This window comes from Anomalospiza imberbis, chromosome 1 (genome assembly GCF_031753505.1).
Source record: "Anomalospiza imberbis isolate Cuckoo-Finch-1a 21T00152 chromosome 1, ASM3175350v1, whole genome shotgun sequence".
In the NCBI taxonomy this organism is placed as follows: domain Eukaryota; kingdom Metazoa; phylum Chordata; class Aves; order Passeriformes; family Viduidae; genus Anomalospiza; species Anomalospiza imberbis.
In genome coordinates this window covers 69524157-69544132 of record NC_089681.1, presented here as the reverse complement: position 1 = coordinate 69544132, position 19976 = coordinate 69524157, and the positions used below count along the sequence as shown (strand labels likewise).

The window sequence follows — 19976 nt, the reverse complement described above, 5'->3', positions numbered from 1 at the left end:
CCTCTTGGGACACAGGACTTTGACCAGAGTGAAATTTAGACAATAATAAATTACAGCAGGTGCACAAAAGAAGAAGTAGATGAAAAGAAGCTGGTATGAGTACTGTGCTTCTATAAGTGATGTTAATTAAGTGGGTTCTAGACAGCTGGCTACAATAAATCTCAGTTCTGGAAGAAGCTGTGGTAGGTGTTCTCATTCAGCTGTGACTCTTCTGTCCCTCAACTTCCCACAACTGCAGTGACTTCAGGTATCATGCTTCTCTTAAAAAATGTCAAGTCTCATAGTCCAAGAAAATTTGTGAAGAAAAAAAGCTGCCATCCACACAAACATAGGTTCTTCCTAAAGACTTGGCTGTTTGTCAGAGGGAAAGCCAACTGCAGGAGTATTATTATTTGAAATATCAGATTTATTAGAAATATCCAGGGACAAAGCAGATTCAAGACTCACAGGGCACACAGACAGAGAGCTCTACTGGTGGCATCCATACTGACACAGATGTACATGGCAAGAACTTACTCTACACTGCTCTACAGAATGCTTTGTGTTCATGCCTTTAAGGTTTAATTTGCAGCCACAGGGAAATATGCCATATGGAAAACCTGAGGAGAACAACAGTAACAGTGTGATTTCATATCAATCAAGATTATCTTTGCAGCCAGCTAACCACAAATCCGTGGCATTAGATTATACAGAAGTAAGGTGGATGAGTGGTTATCACTTTAAGCAAAAATGCATGAAAGATGACTGTGCAAAAAACCCTGCTGTGCTGTGGGGACATTAGTGAAAGAAATTCTTACTTTGCTCAGATTTTTATATTAACAACCTCAATTTAAATTCCTTTGGTGACAGAAGGTGGCACATTGGAAAATAATATGATATTAAAATCACAGTGGCCAGATACTGAGTTGCTGAGCAACCAGACGTAGCTTCTGACATCTTAAAAGTTCAGAAAACATCAAGCTCCAAAATCAGCTTCCTAATTATGGACAGCTGAACTAACCATTTCTAAAAATCTTGGCAACCATTTTAAAATTTATCTTAATTCTAAGGAAGATCATGAGTCACAGTACCAAGCAGCTTCCATGTCCATACATGTAGCATACACACATACAAAAGGGGAATTTAAGAAATGAAAATTCAGGGACTGAATTCCGGAAGGGGAGGGGAGGACCCTACGTGGTAGTCAGTATAAGAGATCATCAACGAAGATGGCAAAAACATAGCAATTACTGAAAATATCTTCTACATAAGCAAGACATTTGGCAAATTTTTAATGTATCTTATTTTCTCCAGGAAAGACATGAAAATCTCATTTACATTTTTTTACATTATAATAATTGCCTTAAAGCCAAACTTCTCATTTAGGCATAGAATTGGTTTATTTTGACTACGGACAATGGGAAAGAAAACTGCCAGAAATTATTAGAGTAAGCCTTTTTTGGCTCTCTTGCCATTTTGTTCAGGTGAGTAAGACTCTTCAATGAGTAAGTTATAATTGGTGAGAAAATATCAGCCTTGATCAAACACTGGGTGCAAGCATACTGCTCTAAAATATGGTCTTGACCAATAATTCAGAGTCAACAACCATCCTCAGCAACCCAACTTTGAGATCTAAATGGAGAAAAGAGGAATGTAAAAAGCAGGGCAAAAACCCACAGTATGCTATACACATTAGTTTGTCTATAGCAACATACAGGAGATGACACAAACACGTAAATAAATCTGAAATTTTTGTTGGTTTATAATACAACCTTCTAAAAGGTTCTTTACCTGCACTAAAAACATCAATATATTTTTTTATTTAAGTGTACTGTCTTGCCATATAATAACTAAAATTAAAGTCTGTGACAAAAATGGTAGAATATTGTATCTGGTATATTGTTCTATTAGTACAGGAATTTGACCAGCTAGTAAAAAAAATCCCTAATGACTCCTGTTACATTTACAGTTCTTCTGTTCTGAACACGGTAGCAGCTGAAATAACACACAGCTCACACTCTACAAGTTGGATTTCTGACATTTGGAGTTGATATCAGAGCTTTTATACTCATGAAGGCACTGAAGAGTCCTCATCTAACTCTATGCTGTTTCCAAAGAACCCTATGAACTTCTTCTGAATAAACCATTGCATTTTATAGAGGAAGATCTTGAAGAAAAGCCCAAGGCCAACTTTATCATACCCCTCACTCCAGTCTCTGTATTTTCCCATACATGTTAAAAACCGAAAAAAGTAATTCTTCCCATAAACTAATTTGCCAGTGCACAATACTCTTGACTTCCTAGAGACTCAAATAACTCAATTTCACAGTTTTTTTCAGGTTCTTCCAAAATGATATTTTTTTTTCAAGAAAAACACATTTTTTTTACACATTTCTTTTAGGGAGAGATCACTGAATAAGCCTCTAAGGAGATGCCTGTAATTCTGTCAGATTTCACGTGTGGCTTTTCTCTGTGTACTCTGTCTACAATGTCATACTCATACAGGTTTTCTCTTATATTTTCTCAATATAGTGCATACTTTTTTGGGGGTGGGGGGGGAAATTCTGCTAGCACATCTTCTGGAGTGCTATGACAGACAACAGAGACTGCACAGAATGTTCACTTTTAACTCACCCCTACATTGTTTTGCTCTACTCTTTGGATTGTGTGGGCCTTGTGTTGCAACTTAACAAAGGAGATGACCTCCTTGCTTCATAAGCATCAAACCTCCTGATTTTGTCCTGGAATTGTTATATACCCTAGCCTTTTAAAGATTTTTTTTTTCATGTGACTTCTCATTATTCTAAATAGAATCATTTGGAAGATGTTTAAGAAAAACAGGGGTGAACTCTCCTGGGAAGAAATCTGTAGACTCCTTTTTTTGACTCTGCATTCCTTTGTAAACTACTTATTGCATGTTCAGCACACTCTGAAAAGACATGAATATTTTCTAGGGTAGATTTAAAATGGTTACAGTGGGAACACTAACTTTAAATAGATATGGAAAACTAATGTTGTTGCACTAAAAAGTAAATAAAGTTACTGCAGGGACCTTATCCAAAAGGAGATAAATTATCCTAAGCCCTACAGGAACAAAAGCTGTAAGACAGTAAAATTATAATGCAATAAGTCACCTATGAAGAAAAATGAGTGGAGAAAATATAAATGTACATCATAAACTAAAACACCCCAGTCTTCATACACATGGAAATTTCATGTTTGGGACCACTAGGCAGGGAGATGAGATATATATAACCCTAAAGAATCATTTATACCTGGAACATAACAACGGGTTGAAAATAACAGGCTTTTTGGGTTGGAAAGTTACAAGTGTTCATAACACCTACAGTACTTTATTTCCTACACAATTTTATGGAACCAGACAGATAAAAAAGAAAAAATCTTCTCAAAGTTCAGAATACCACCTTTTCATTTTCTATTAGTGTGCTAGCTTCACTGGAAATAAACATGTTCCCCTTTTGCAGGATCTTCCTGTTAGTAACAGTTGCACATAAATAAAGTTTTCTAAACAAACATCTTATCTTTTTATGGAAGGAAGTCCATTAATAAGGAATTGACGTCCTTCCTTGAAAAAAAAGATCAGTGCTAATTCTTTCCCATAAACTAAAGAAATAAACTTACACCCTGAGAATTTTTACTCTATTTTCACAGCAAACTGGCTTGTCTGCACGTAGATAAAATGGAACTATTTGGGTTTTCTTATAAACAATACCTCTGTTGCTACTTTGCCCCATAATACTGAATAATGAATTTCTTCCCTCAGTTTTTGATTGCTTCATGGAACTTGTTCTTTTTTAAAATTCTATTCCATTCTTGTTAAAAGTACATGGCAGCCTTTGAACAACTTTCAGTCTGGGAGCTTTCAAAACTCACCATAACTTTCTAACATTATGACCTATGCCATTATTTCCAGAAAAATATCCTTTATTTAAAAAATGCATCCAAATATATTCTAGCACCTCTATTGTGGTCTTCACTGACTTTGTCAGCTACAAAGGACATTTCTTTTGCCCAAAATGAACTTTGTTATGGAAAATCATCTGACACAACCTTCATATGCTTCCCTTCTTCACCATAATTTTCTTTCAGACTAAGAGAATTTGAAGTTGATATTGTACTGTATACTACTTGCAAAAAATAAAATACAGACTTGTCTACCAATGGCTTCAGAAAACCAGCATTTTAACCTATTTGCAACAATGCTGAAAATAGAAATGTTAGTATGTTTAAGGAGAGTTTAGATTTGCAGTGTTATTGTACATCACAATTTAGAATCTCAATGCCATACTGCAGGGAGATCAGCCAAAGAGAATGGCAGAATAATGTAGTCTGTGATTACCATACTTGTATAAACGTAGGAGTCAAAATGCCATAGTATTTTTGTATGAAAAATCTATTTACCTTAATGTCAGTAACTCTGGGGGACACAAGAAACCTCATAAAATATTTACATAGGAATTTCAAAAGGAAATTTCAAGGAAAAATTTGCACAAGTGTTGCTTGAAAATTTCTATTATTTCTTCTCAGCTGTGTCTATAAATTACTTCTATTTCAAAGGCATCTATTCCAATTTTGAAAGATGAAACACTACTGCATTCCAGCAATCACACTTAGATAACCTAAGAATGGGAAAATAAAAATCTTCAGTTATTTACCAAGAGTGTGCATCAACTTTTCTTACAGAATGCTTCACTTGATAAAGTGTTTAACATATGTTTTAATGCAGATAAATAAGGGAGTGACAGGGAGTGAGAGTGAGCACCAGGCTCCTCTCCTCTTCCCCTGAACTCAAAGATTCCTTTCTGACTCCATTTTGCACTAGGACAGTTTGCTTTCCAAAGCTCAGTCTGCTGTAGAGGTGACAAGCCCCAAGCAGGTAAGAGTCAGTCCACATTTATAGCTTTGGTGATATTGGTTCCTTGCACTCTTCTTTGGCATCCATATATAACTTTACATGCTGGTTTCTCAGTTTACATTTAGACTACAGTACTATTTGTTGCTGGTGGAACCAGAAGACTTCACGTGCTTGTGCAGGTTTAGTAACACACGCCTGAGTGTCACTATGAAAGCAAGAAAAATTTCAGCTTCCCTTAATTCTATTCTTTTCAAAGGCTTAGGTCATCAGAAAGGTTTCCCCCCATTTCTGTTTAATCCTCAATAATGTACTGCGGAACAGTGACCTTTTATAAAAACAAAACCAGAGCACTGTTTTAAAAGGTCACCTGGTCACTCAGAAAACAGAGTAGATATTCTGGTATCCCGTGGCAGCACTGGAAACAGGGATACAGGTGATAGCTTGACAAGTGTCTGGACAAAACAGTATGCTGAAGGTTTTTGTCTCTCATTAGAACTTTCACCTGTTCTCCAGGACTGCCCTGGTCAGTAAGAACACCTTATACAATTTCCAGCTTTTCTGCATTACTTTTTCTTTACCCTCCTTTACTTAGCATTGCTTCACAAAACTTTTCTGATTTAGAATGATTCTTGACAGGGTAGAAAGCTCAGGGCAGTCTCAAGAGAGCTCAGTAAATGTGTACAAAACACCAAGTTTTTTGATAATTTAATCTTGTAAGGTAGGAGTTTTGGTCAGCTGCAGCTAATGGCTAACCAAAATACCTTTGAATGGCTTTAGGACTGCTGAATGAATGGATGGTACCCAGCACAGCAAACGAAGGGGCCCATTCAGCAGTGTCACTGTTACCTGTGCTGCTGTCCTCTCTTGTCCCCTCACCTCCTCATTCGCATTCGGCAATACTGGTGTTGCAACTGGTGGAGGAGGTGCTCTGCGCTTTTTCACTTCTGGGTTTGCTGTCATTCCAGAGATGTTACCAAGGGACAGTGATGAACCCAGGCTACTGGAACGAGAATTCACCGAAGGGGAATTTGGTGCTGTGGAAAAACCCTGTAAATGGATTAACATCTTGGATTAACATCACTCTTTGAAAACAATGGGAAAGAAAGAAGAAAAACAAGACACATCTGGTTACCGTTTAAACAATGATATGAATAATCATGTATGTTCCTCTGCCAAACCTGCTGAGTTGCAAACTCTAACTTTTGGAAACTTTCAAAGGTCAACTGGAACAAAGCTTACAGGCAGTATTAATAAGACAGGAGGCACGATAAGCACCTACTGCGGTTTAACAGTACTATTGATGGGAACACTGCTGCTGCTTGCTATTTAAAATATGAAGTTCACATCAAGACTCATAATTACAGTTATCCAAGTGCATTTGCAGTTGCATTTAAATTACAAGTGTTACACATTTCTGAAGCAAGATTTACTCTTAAATGAGAACACTGTATTAATAAAATGCTGTCAGTGTCTCAGGCTGGTCTATTTTGTTATCAATCTGCCTGATTCACCTGAGTCTTCTCTGCAGATTTACATAAGAGAAATTCTGCTACCATTAAACGATTTCCAATTTACATGCACAATCATGCATAATCACTTACAACTTACTGAAAACAACCATTTAACTTGGTAAAAAGAAGTTCTACTGACAGGCCCGGATGAAAGGAGAAACAGAAAATTACTTCATTAATTTCTTACTGTTAAAAATTACTTTAGTTCTCATTGAAAACTTCATGAAATCACTGGAAAAAGTTTTATGGATTTCAGAATCTTAATACATTTTTATATTAATATACAAACAGAAACATATCCACTCACATAATAGTAAATCTACAAATACAAAAGATTATAACTAGGATTCCTTGAAAATGTGCATTTTAACTTTAGTTTTTACTCTTATATTCAATACCCTTTTTTACTCTGTTAATAAAAATCTTGCAAAAACTTTTCCCTCAAAATCTGAGTCACCTTCTCCTTTTTTTAATTAAGAGAATCGTCCACATTAAACTGAAGATTTTACTTTTTAATTAAGTTATTTGACTGTAACTTCTTCCCAGAAATATCTTCTGTGGAATCACCACTGATACCACTTCACTATGACCTAGAGCTGAATAGCTCTTCTGGAAACATAGGCTGATGAGCATGGTTGATAATGCTGTTCTTATCACAACAGAATATGCTACCACAATTGCAAAACTCTCCCGTCAAGGACATACAGCTCTCTGGTGCAATTTTGTCCAAAACCACAGAATACATACTGGTAGGAAACTTAAAGGCCACCCCAAATGCCATTACTTTCAAAAAAAGAGAGATAATTTCTTTCCACGAGTGCCAAGTGCAAGCTTAGGTAAAAATTAAAAACATAGGGCAGCAAGATTAAATACACAATTCATTTAGTTTTAGAACCATTGAGGAAGCACTGATAAAGGATAAAGAGCTAAAAAAAAGACCAATGCAAAAATATGTATAATACAGGCTCCTTTACTGCCTGGGAAAGTTCCATGTTCTGTAGATTCCTGTGAAAGCAACTGAGATGCAAACAGATTTGTGCCTTGTCTGCATTTACTGTGTGTGTGATGGCAATTGCTGACCTAGATGCCTGTGTTAACTTTTATATTGCACACTGCACAGCACACTTCATCTTGGAATAATGTATTTAGCACAAGTGGAGTATGATACCAGTCTTCTCTGACTGAAAGCAGTGTTTGCCGCATCTTTTTCATCACCAGTTTCTCTGAATTGAATGGCATCAATAGCATCTTTACCTTTCTATTACCCTAATAGCATCTTACCTTCAAAAAAAGGTTGAAGTAGAAGATGTTGTTTAAAAGATTAGGTATAATCTTATAGAGAAGTAGTCTTGTCTTGGCCCTGTATCTTGGGCAGTGGAAAAAATAATGATCTCATCTGAAAGCTAAAAGTTTTAAGTCTTTATCAGTGCATATTGTACAACGTCCTATCAAATAAAGTTTGTCCATTCCTACAGAAATGACAGGTTCAAGGAGTGAAATATAGTTTACTCTTTTCACACATTTACAAAACAACTGAACAAAACAATTTCAAAGTGGATTCTGCAGGCATGCCTTGACTCTATTAATTCCTTAGCCTTCTAGATAAAAGGGTGGAGAAATTTTAGACAAAGCTGTATGAAAATAGTAAAAAAAGCCCTAAGACTCCCCTCATAGCACTACAAATGCAGAGTACTGGTAAGACGATAGGCCATAACCAGTTAAAAATGAATATTTAATTTTATCTCAAGATCTTGTGGCTGAAGAGCTACAAGAATCCTTTTCCAAGCTACAGGTCATTGGGAAGGGATACACTGATGAACAACTAAATAGTTTAAAGCTGCTTTATCCTGTTTTTAAGCTTGGATTTCCTAACAGAAGATACGGGGGGGAATAAAAAGGTAATACTTCCATGACACTGTAAGTAGTTTTTTATTAAAAAGACTTGAATGATAGAAAAAACCCTGAACCTTGAAAATTCATCTATGTTTTCTTTTCCAAGTCCAACCTTTATATCCAGCCCATTATTCCATTACTGAGCATTTCAAGAATGCTCATGTAAATACACTTGCCCTAAAACAAAAATTTGCCACGGCTTCCAGGGGAACGGAGTGAGGACAGTTTTGAACTAGTTTTGAAAGCCCTCTCATGCAGCAACAAGAACTTTGCCTAACTGGAGTCAGACCTTCAAATTCTCCTGTGTGAGTAGTCATTTTCATTAGCTTTAAGAGGAAAAAAAAACAACCCTGGACACAAAAAACTGACACAAATGATTATGGTATAACTTGTCTTTTTCTTTGAAACTAATGCTGAGAGACAACACGTAAATCAGATTTATATTTTGTGTTGGATTAGATGCAATACAGTTTCTTTCCAAATCACAGGATATTGTGGATATTGGAGGTTTGTTTTTCACGCAGTTTAGCAAGGCAACTATTAAGAGCATACAACATTAATCAAGCAAAATTGCAGGGACATGATATCTACATGCCAAATACTCTAACCATCTCTCATTTCTTGTTTTTCTAATTTGTTATCAAAGAACCAATTGAATTACTCAAATTACAGCAGTGTAAGTGAGGAAAGCCAAGCTCAGGAATTGAAGCCAATGTTACTGGCTAAAAAAAGTCAGCCCTTATCCTCCGTTTTATTTGACAAACAGGTTAGCATGAATACTCTGCTTAGATTCCAAATCAGTTCACAAAATCCATGTGCTTCATAAGAAAATAAAAAAAAAAGAAAAAATCAATTAATAAAAGTAATGGAAAGTAATTATATAAAGAGCTTTCAAAAATGTCTCTCAACTTGCAAAATCACAGTCTTTGTTAAGCCACTAGTGTCGGAGCACTTTGGTACCAGTTCAAACAGCGATTAATTATTGTGAACTAGAAAGAATAAGAAACAGTTTCGTTTGAGGTTGTTTTTTCCCCCTGAATTAAAGCAAATCCAATACAAAACCAGATAGACCAGCATAGGTAAGCAGTCAGGTTAGACACTAGCTGAGCATTAGTGGATTAGAGTCCATTTCAATACCATGAAGTAGATATCAGAAGGAGGCAAAAAACAACTGCTGGACCAACCTATGGTGCCATCATATGTCATCACCATTTCGTGTTAAACTTGCCAGCTAGTTTTTTTCCCCTCTCATTAAACTTCTGAAACCCATGGAACTTCCTGTTTTTTTCCTAATGTATGAGGTATTTTCTTTTGGGTTCAGCAATTTAATTTCAAGAGTCTTTTTCTACTAGTTCTTCTAATTGAAATTTAGCTATCAAAGACATTTTTGCAGGGCAAAAATGCTAAAAACACAGAAGTATGAATGCTAAGAGTAACCTGGTGAGGTATGCATACCACTCTCATTTTCAGAAGACACACAGCAGTCAGCTTTCTACAAGACATCTGAAGTCCCATACCTGCTGAACTCAACAAAAGATAGATTAAGAGCCTAAATAAAACTGAGGCCAGTCTCTGTTCCAAGGTCATCAACCTAGAATGCAATTGTAAACTATATTTTTCAAACTACCTCCTTTTCAAGATAAACAGAAGTTCTGGTATCTTATGGATACTTGGAAAATTTTAAAGTCATATATAAATAAAGGTTAGAGTAATCTATTTAAAATATAACTGTACTGCTGTGAGAACTCAATTTTACAAAAACAGATGTGTATAAAAATGGAAATAAGCTTATGATTGTTTTTAAAATATGTCCCTTATATATAACTTTCTTACCCAAAGCCCTGTTATTAGCATTTCCTTGACTTTCTGATGACACTAAGTGGCATTTAAAGGTCAGCAAGGAAGAGGCTGCAGATTGCCTGTGAGAGTGATTTGACTTCCTGTTCCCTGTTCACACCGGTCAATAAAAATTTTTCAAAATGTCAAGCTCTTTTCTTGCAAGGTTGTTACAGACAAGCCTTTCTTCCGCAGCTCTTTGCCAAAACTCACATATTTGAGCTCCCAGTCTTGTTATGCAACTTCCTTCTCAGAAGTTTTTAAATCAGAAGTAATCAATGGAGCTGTTTTAATGCACCCGAAGTACCAGATGTATTAGCAAAAAGTAAGGGTTTTATTTTTTCCAAAATAGAGACAAAAAATAAAAGTATCATAAAGGATACAGATTTTTTTTTGCAAGTATATTATGGGTAATACAAAAGGTAAGATTTACAGCAGGCAAACAAATCCATCTATTCAGTGACAGCAAGAATATTTATGCCTGTTAGACATTTAAACTCTATTAATGCAAACTTTTATTGATTAGCTGAATGATACCACAACTGGTTACAACTGCCCATATAAAATGCCAGACAGACCTACTGCACAAAATGAACTTAGAAGCTGCTTTCCCTGACATGACACTGATATTACACTAAATTTGCACTAAAATTAACAACACAGAAACTGAATTAATCCAAGATCCTGCTTCAAAACTGAAGCATTATACTGCAGTCATGACATTGCTGGGAGACACAGTTTAAAAAACCCAACAAAACAAAACAAAGAAATGATGACTACTCAGATTTTCCTTTTTAACCAGGCACACTGAATACAGTTTGTTTTTTTGTACTCCCTGAAGCACTTGTGCTAACAGTCTGCAGTCAGAAGGAAAAAAAAGTTAACCTTTTCCTGTTCTGAACTGAAAAAAAAGGCATTTTTATGCAATTTATGCTGCTTTATTATCTCACTGCATTTTGCTATTGGGAGGAAATTATCTGGTCACACACCACAATAATAAAAGAGAAGCAACTATTTCATTCCCACAACAGGTTTTTTTACAGAGGCTGAACTGTTTTGATTTTATATGCCTGGCAAGTAAGCTCTCAAGTTCTTACTGTAAAAGTTTTGATTATACTTTGAAATTTGTACAACTGGTGCTACCTTACACTTGTATAAATCTACCAGAGCATCTAGATGGCAGTTCCAGATCTTGTGGTCAGGGCCCATTTGGTAGACACCAGAACTTAGACAACCAGAACCAGAGATGTCTGAGAACATTCTGTCCCCTGTGCCCCTGCCAGCTCTACCTCAGCGTGGCTGACCACATTCCTCTTGTTTTAATACAGAGTTTTTTGATCAGAAATCCTAGCAGTGCCAAGTGCAATGCAGTCACCTCCCATACAAAATCATCCATTTTATCTCCCAGTGCTAAAGTGACCAATCTACCTATATGTCACTGTGGAGGTTAATAAAATTTTCCTATGACACACGTCCACACCATCTGCAATTATGCTGTTTTTCTTCTTAATTGTCTTTATCATTATTATTTTCCTTGTACCTTAACCATAACTTCCCCTCCTAGAAGCTTATGTGACTACTTCTTGTCTTCACTTAGGTAAACTCATGTGATGGAAAGTGTCTTCACAGCTAGGAGTACAACCTTGGTTTCCAGCTCCAACTGATGTATGTTCATTTGACATTCCTGCCATGTCCAACTTCTTCTCCAGTAGAAAAGATGAAAAAAAACACCGCCCAATGAAAGGAACTAGAAAAATTGAAGACTCCAGGAAAAAAATTTCCCAAAACACACCAAGGGCTTAGATACACTGTGAATTTCTCAGTAGGGAGAACTCTCAGTAGGGAATTAACTCTGGCCCCTTCCACTACACTGAGGACAAAAAGGGTGCACACCCAGAAAGCGCTTCCAAGAACCTTCTTTAGTTTTTTTTATACTTCTTGTGCCTTGTATATATAAAAGAAGTGAAGCAATATTCAAAACTCATTTTCCATTTGAAAATCACATGGATACTGAATGAATATGGCAAAGTCCACAGGTAAGAATCCATATGCAAGCTGCTTGCTTTTTTTAAAGAGCTGTCAAATATTATATTTTGAAGTTGAGGAATATAAACATTTTACTAAAATCATTAGGAAGTCAGAAAACATGGATTGGGAATACATGAATTCCAGCTAAATGTAAACATGTCTGTAAACTCTTGCAAGTATAAAGAAGCAGATGCAGTATCACCCGCTACTGCCACCTCCCTCAGTATTCTGTCAGTCTGATATCACAAATTTAATCTGAGTTCTCCAAAAGTAAAGGAACTACCATGGCACATATGAAGCAGTGGAATACAAGTCTAGGAATTCAACAATGTGTGTTAATCAAGCAGCTCAGAGATTGTCAAGTCAGTTATATTTTTTCAGGATTTTATGACAGATCAATGCTATGAGAATTCCTCAATGCTTTGAGAATTGAAGCTTTTGAATCACTTCTTGTGATTTAAAATTCAATGTATTTCCTCAAAATAAATTGTCTTGTTTTCTGTTTTACTTTTCAGATTTTCTCAAGTCGGAATACCCTTCATGCTTAATAAAGCCTTTGTCTATTACTGCTATCCAAATTGCTTCATGGCAATCTGAAGAAGTCAATCAGTATCAAGAGAAATGGACGCAATAATTTTTTTTCCATTGCAGCAATAGATGCAAAAAAGGGAAGACAAGCTAACTTTATTTACATTGTTGCCTTTCCTCTGTCTCATCTCTTCTGTAAGTGACAGTGTGTTTCAAACAAATTCATATTTTTTAAAAAAAGTAGCATCCCAACAGAATTAGCAAAAAATAATCTTTCTTGACCGAAGACAGTAGCCATGTCTCAACAGTTCAGAAGGTGGGAGCAGGCAGAATACTGCCTGGTACTAATAGGAAGACCCAATTGTATAAATGGGTGTTTGGAAGGCACACACATATAAATCCTTTGTGTCCTCTCCTATATGTCTGGACACTGAACTTATTGCTGTAACCACCAAGCTCGTATCCTGTGGACCTTGTGAAATACAGCTGAGGAACTTGTTAAAAAGAAGAGAAACATAATTTCTTTGATTCAGAGCTGTTAGCATTGAGAAGTCACTCAACTTGATGGAGTGAATACACACTTGCTACAAATCTTTGTAATGTATAATTAATTTAATTTTTATTACTGTGTGTTCTGTGAAGGAGCAAAAAATTATTTTGCTAAAATCTGAAGATATTAGCCATAAAAGAAAGAAACTTAGACTGCTAAACAATCTTTTCTGAACAAATGTGATCAGCAAAGCAAGGAACGATATGTTCAAAACAGCAAACCTCAGCTGAACATCATATAAACCGACTTGTTTTACACTTAATATTCTATTACTCTCCAGATTCTCAATTCACAAAAATGCAGCTAAAGATGATGAGACACTAAACTATTGGGAGATACTTCAACATCGGTATAAATACAATTACATCCATGAAACAGGCTTCAGCACATGTGTGTCCAGTCCCTTAAAATGCCATTTTATAGTGTCGTACATGTTCAGAGAAAACATGAACATATATCCACAAGCTTCCAAAACATGGCAACCTCCTTTTTGCCCTTACGGTGCTCTGCAGCTGAGACTATCAGGCTGAGTGACAGCACACAAAGCATGTGGGTTCTTTTTTTAACTTTCTGGATGTGAGATGTATTTAAAAAACTCCTGAAATGCAAATACTTTTGCTTTTGTTTTGTGTATGTAAATCCTAGTGAGAAAAAAAATCATCATTATCATGGCATGGAAAACATTTTGGGATCAAATGTTCCTATGCTCCTTGGCACTTTAAAGGAAACATTGCTATCCATCACTCAGGAGGGAGGTAGGGACTGCAGGCAGCAGGCACAATCTGAAGTGAATTCCAAAATCAAGCTGAACTGCAGATGACAGTCTGGGATGCCACCAGATGCTTAGAGTAAGGTTTGATTGCATTCCATACAAGTATAAAATGATTTATCTTGACTTTCAGAATTGTGTGTACAACTTTGTGTGTCATTTGATGGAATGTTCTCTTTTTTTTTTTTCCTTCTTTCTTTCAATATAATTTTGGGAAAATACCAGAATCAATTGACATCTAAAACGTACCCTCTTGAGGCTGATTTACATCTTTCTGGCTAAACTGGTAAAAACTTATCTTTCAGAAGTACAACATATTTTGTCACAATGCACTGTCAAAATATGTCAGCCTATAAAAAACCTATAAATGGTATTTTGAAAATAGATTTTTCATAACTGTCAAAAATACCAGTATGTAAAGCCACTATGGGAAGAAAATAATAATTTCAAAAGAGTCCCAGAAAGGAATATCCAACAAAAGCTAGTCAGCAAATTCAGCTACTCTTTTATTTTTTTAAATACCTTTTTTTTTTTTTTTTTTTTTGATAGCTACATGCTTGTAATTGAGAGATGTGCAGGGAATTATAAAAGAATTGATGAATTATAAAAGGAAATAAGAAAATATGTGGAAAACATTACAAGTCTCTTTTTGGGTAGTTGTCCAAGTGGAATAAAAGCAGACGTGAAAGAAGTAGAAAAGAACACATGAAGTGAGGATGGGAACAAAAACAGTAATTGTGGCAAAAAATGAAGTGAACATGTTCATAAGATTTGACAAGAAACTAAGTCCTTGAAGAAATTCAGAGATGAACATCTGGAAAAGGAGAGGAGCATTGCAAAAAGCAGTAGAGTTCAGTGAATGTGATGATAAGAGGAATGATGTCCCTCCCATCCTGGGGAAGGAACGATGAACTAAGGAGGCTGTGTAGGGCAGAAATCATATTTTGTAAGAAAACCCCATGATTGTCCATGTACTGGCCTAGAAAGATGGTGATGTTCATGATCGCTTGTCATTGAAGGCAGTACGGGAAAAGTCAAATGAACAAAACTGAAAGCAGAAAAGATTTAGCACTGAAGGAGAAAGGGACTGATATATACAGATTTGTGAATGTGTGATAAATATTTCTATGGTAGGGATTTAATACATAGTAAGACACGAAAGCAGAATGGAAGAAAATAACAAAAGAAACATTTTGAAACCGATGAACAAAGGTCCAAAAGTCAATGACAGACCGAAATAGAAAAACACATTTTAAAGAGACCTGAAGAAAGAATTAGAGAGGAAAATTCACATGGACTCCAAAATTCAGTTCAATCCCAGTATAGAAATAAGACAGGAAAATATTAAGCTGGAAGCAAAACAAGGGAAGAACATTAGAAAAGAGGCTATTTACACTTTGTCTTGGAAGGGCATTAGCAGATAGAGTGAGAGCAATCTTGGAAGACTGAGGATGGAAAAATCCATATTTTTGTAAGCTTGAAAAAGTTGGTTTCTCCTTTCTTGTATACTTTTGCACTACATGAAAATAGATTAGCTCAATCCAATAGTCTTGAACAACCAAGCCAAAAATCAAAATGAGCCTTTACTAATGGTCTGGCAACAGACTCAAGGAAACAGGGAGTTCAAAAGGTCAAAGACTGACAACAGAAAAAAAAGAGACATTTTTCCACTGGTGTTAAGCAGTCATCAATCGTAAATAACCAAATAATGAATCAAAAGTCTTGAGCAAAACTAATTCATCATTGCCATACAAATTGATTTTCTCTAGAATTACTAATTCTTTTAAATCTATCAGCCAATGTTTTCAGTTCATGGAAGACAGGAATTGTTAAATCTGCAATATATGTCCTCCTGAAACTCAAAATATTTTAAAAACTATTGCAGAAGTTATTATCTGCAAATCCTTTTAACATATAGAAACTATTAAACCACTAGACTTGATCATCTTCAATATATTTTCATTGTAGATATGCCAATTTATGCTGGAGGAGGAGATGGAAACTTTACATAAAACATACAATTTTAGAAATATCTGCTTTAATGTCTGCATAGTCAATTTTTATGGTGACCAGAATTATGAATGGAATAGTTCCTGGCATGAGGTTTTTGGGTGTGGATTTGTTTGGTTTTGGAGAAATAATTTCTGGGTTTTACTGAAAATATGTTTATTCCATTTGAATTAGAAAGTGTTTTCTCCACATTTTAATGTAAGTGTTGTCCTTATGCAAGTTTTCCAGAGGCAAAAAATATGAATGATCAATCTTCAAAAACTTTCTGTATCTGCTGAAATTCTGACACATGACTATTGGCCTCTGAAAATCTCTACTTATTATAGCTGTTGATGAATGAAGAAAATCTACTGAGATTCGAAGGCAAATTTTCAGTACGATCTGCAAAACTTCTCTGAAGTCAAAGGTGTTGCTCTGATCTATTCAAGCTCGGGGATCTGGCTTCCAGCTTCAGTTCTTATAATCCAATTCTGACATAAATACTTTATTAACTTAGAATGTATTCCTGCAACAACTTTTCCCTTTGAAGTATGTGGTGACTTTAGGTGGTTAGCTAGAGGGAGACAAATACAATCATCCAAATGTCAAAGCAAATTTTCAAAAAGGAAACTTTACACTTTGTAATGATAAAACACTGCCAAAGATATTACTGAAAAACAGTATAACCTCTGAAGACTTTAAAAATTAAATTAGAAGGACAAATAAGCTTTTGAACTCTAGAATTAGTGCAAATCTTAAAACAAAGCCTAATTACAGAGTCACCAAGACAATTCTAGCAACATGAATCAGAAGTCTGCAGCCAGGAATTTTACATTTTCAATTAGCTCTTTCAGATGTCTGGATGTGCAGGTGTGCGTGTACATAACCTCTGTGCACACATACATGGATCTAATGCAAACACAAGGATGTATGCACACACAGCTTATGACTTTGGTTAGCTCTTCATGACATCTGCACGTGTATTTGTTCCTCAATGCACATATACTTACTGCACACTGAGTACAATATGCTGAGTCTGAAGCCCTAAGGGCTGGCCTAAGCAAGCTCCCTAGCTCTCTGCATCTTTCATGCTTTCAGGAGTTTCATGCCAACTTCTGACTGCAAACTACAGCACTGGAGCTGACCAAAACTTTAATGAGATATGACACATTTCTGCAGAAGACGAAATCAAAAGACAAACTCGCATCATGCTTAAAACTTGATGATTGGGAACTGATGTCAACAAACCACTTTGAATTTTAACAGCTGAATATTTAGTCCCAGATCAGCATCAGTGGTCATAAGTGAAGAGAAGGAGTCAAGAGGACATCATGTGAGAGTACAAGGGTGAGGAGAAGGTTTAAAAACAACACTCTCTTGCTGGACAATGGATAGAGCACATCCAGGTGTGGAACACAGCCACCTTCTGTTTCATAACACCTACAGATTGATACCAGAAATTAAGCTTGTCTTACCAAAGGAGGTAATCAATTTGGATAGAAAAATACACATGCTTATACTTGGAAGAAGTCAAGTTAATCAATTTCAGGATCTGAATCTTCCGGGACAATGAAATTCAAATCCAAGCTTCCTCTCCATCCTGAAGAATGCTCCAAAGATTATCCTCCTTGGAGAAAAATCAATACCCTGATCATGCTGGCAAAAATAATGCAAGTTCATTAATTAGGTTCAGAGGAACAGGCTAAGAATAAAGAAGCAGATCCTTCCTTTGAATTTTCTTTGAAGCAGTGCTTGAACACTATTTTAATAACCTTGGCATTAAAGTCTCGTCCTACTGTGAACATTTTTTGCTATTCTTTCAACTCTAACTTTGTCTAGACCACACCATCTTCTAAATAAACATGAAGTGATAATATAGGATACCACAAAGGGACTGGAAGTACAGATGTGCCGGAGACCAGGCTACTTCAGCCTTTTCCCACTTTGTATATACATACATATAAATTAATAGTTTTATCTTCCTTTGCAGTATACTGTAGCCTGTGAAGTTTCTCAAAAAAAAAAAAAGTGATATATCCTTAGGAAACCAGAGCTTGACTTGTCAATGTTTATTATTCCCAGGAAACTAATTTTCCTACTGCGTATAGCCTTGTTTCTTTATGAATGTAGTGTGAAAAACTAGGAAATCACATCTTTCCAATCTATTTATTTCCACAGACTGGTGTACTTCAGTTCACTGGAGGGAACTGCCCACTGCTCAGTTTTGGCAGAAACTTTTCAAGCACAGTCCCAAATTTAACGGACACAGAAGTTAAAAACCTGTGGAAATAGATACAACATATACCGACGCTTGGACTTCATCTGGCACAATTACAGCCTAAATAGGGCAACCAGTGCTGGGAATTCTGCTCACTTGTGGGTATGCACTGCTTCAGATAACAAAGAAAAACCTGCTTTTGCAACAAATTATTGGTTGGTGAAAGCCACTCCCTTCCTTTGCCACTGTTTGCAATTAATCTTCTACAAGACTTAACATGTTTACTTTGGGGTTTTCTCCTTCTCCAGTGAGAAAATGCTCTATAAATTAAGCAACTTCAAGGGGTTTATCTGCGCCAACTGTCCATCAAAAAGGAATGAAGGTCTTAGGTTTTAAGAGATTACAGTGAAAGTGCCAGAAGACTTTTGAGAACCTGAAGCAGGACAAGAAGGAACGAATCTAAAATATAGATAATGGCTAGTAACTCATAATGGACATAGTCCAAAGCCAGTTAAAACCAATAGGAATTTTTCCATTGGCTCTAGTGAGTTCTGTATCGAGTCTCCAATGGTCAATCTAACTGTATGATGCCGAAAGAAAGTAATACTCTAAATTATGCTGCCACTGTAATTTCTCCAGAAAATCTTTTTCTTCAGTATACTTTCAAGCTCAATGAAAATTTTTCAAACATAAAATTTGGTTCCAGATATCCATACTTCAATCCCTTCTGTTAAAGAAATGAGAAAGTAAAGGACCTCCAACAAAACACATGTGAACTGGATCCCAACAAATAGCAAGGTTTTAAAAGCATGATCAAAACAGATTAAAAACCAAAATCCATATAACTCAATGCACGATCAGATACCCTACACTGATATATAATTAGTTGTCTAACTAATTGTCAAGGGTTTAAAAAACCAAAACACATATTAAATAGCATATGAACACATCTAAAACGCTAAAAGACCCCTGCTTTCACCCTTAGCATGATTCTTTCTTTGATGTAATTTTCAGCCACAGGAAATTAAAAGTGGAACAATACACTAAGTTCACAATCAAAACAAAAAACATTAAGAGGTCCCTAAGTATTGCTTTTCCATAGACAGAGGATAAAGTGGACAAAGTGGTTTTTTTCTTTCCTAACTCAAAGAAGTTACATAGGATATATTTCCCCAGCTTCCTTTTTTTCCCCTGTTGGGTGAGGGGGGAAAAAGGTGTCAGAAGTTTGGATAGGCAAGTTGCTTTTCATTAAATACTAGTTAATAACTTTGTCTGACTTGTACAACTGCCAGTATTTTTAGTTGATATTGTCTTTCTGACCTGTAGCCCTTAAAATAGAACAAGGACCTTGTTTAACATTTGTTAAATTTGGACAACACCACTATCCACTATTACCCCCCTCCCACTGCTGCTGCAGTAATCTCCCATGCCAGCTGCTCAAATGTTTACATCTGAAGGGCTTTCTCTGTTTGTGCAGAAACAGTCTCTGCACAGTATCTCTCATCTGTACATTTGCCAGAATCAAGGCAAGAAAAGCCTCCCTGTTGGAATTCTTGATTAATAAATAGTCTTAAATGTTTCTTCTTCCCTCCCCCCTTCTGTCAAATCCATTTCCATTAGGTTTTTACAAGGCAAACCTCCACAGTGCACTTTACTGGCCTGACTCTTGTCCTGTGCAAACAACAGTAAATCAGAACAAGCTCCATTTAGAGTCAATGAAATCACACCATCTCTGTGCTGAAACTGTGAGAGACTGAAGTCAAGATGCATACCTGAGCATTTGCTGGGATGGAAAGAAG

The 19976-nt window shown here is 36.1% G+C and overlaps 1 protein-coding gene across 2 annotated transcripts in view; it reads right to left on the bottom strand.

Moving 5' to 3' along the window:
- The window catches only part of COBL (cordon-bleu WH2 repeat protein), a 113528-nt gene that overhangs the window by 24073 nt on the left and 69479 nt on the right, over positions 1-19976 (bottom strand). For both annotated transcript variants that reach the window (XM_068195846.1, XM_068195855.1), the window contains one exon: positions 5702-5902. In XM_068195846.1, the coding sequence (XP_068051947.1) occupies positions 5702-5902 (201 nt within the window). The remainder of the gene's footprint in view (positions 1-5701; positions 5903-19976) is intronic.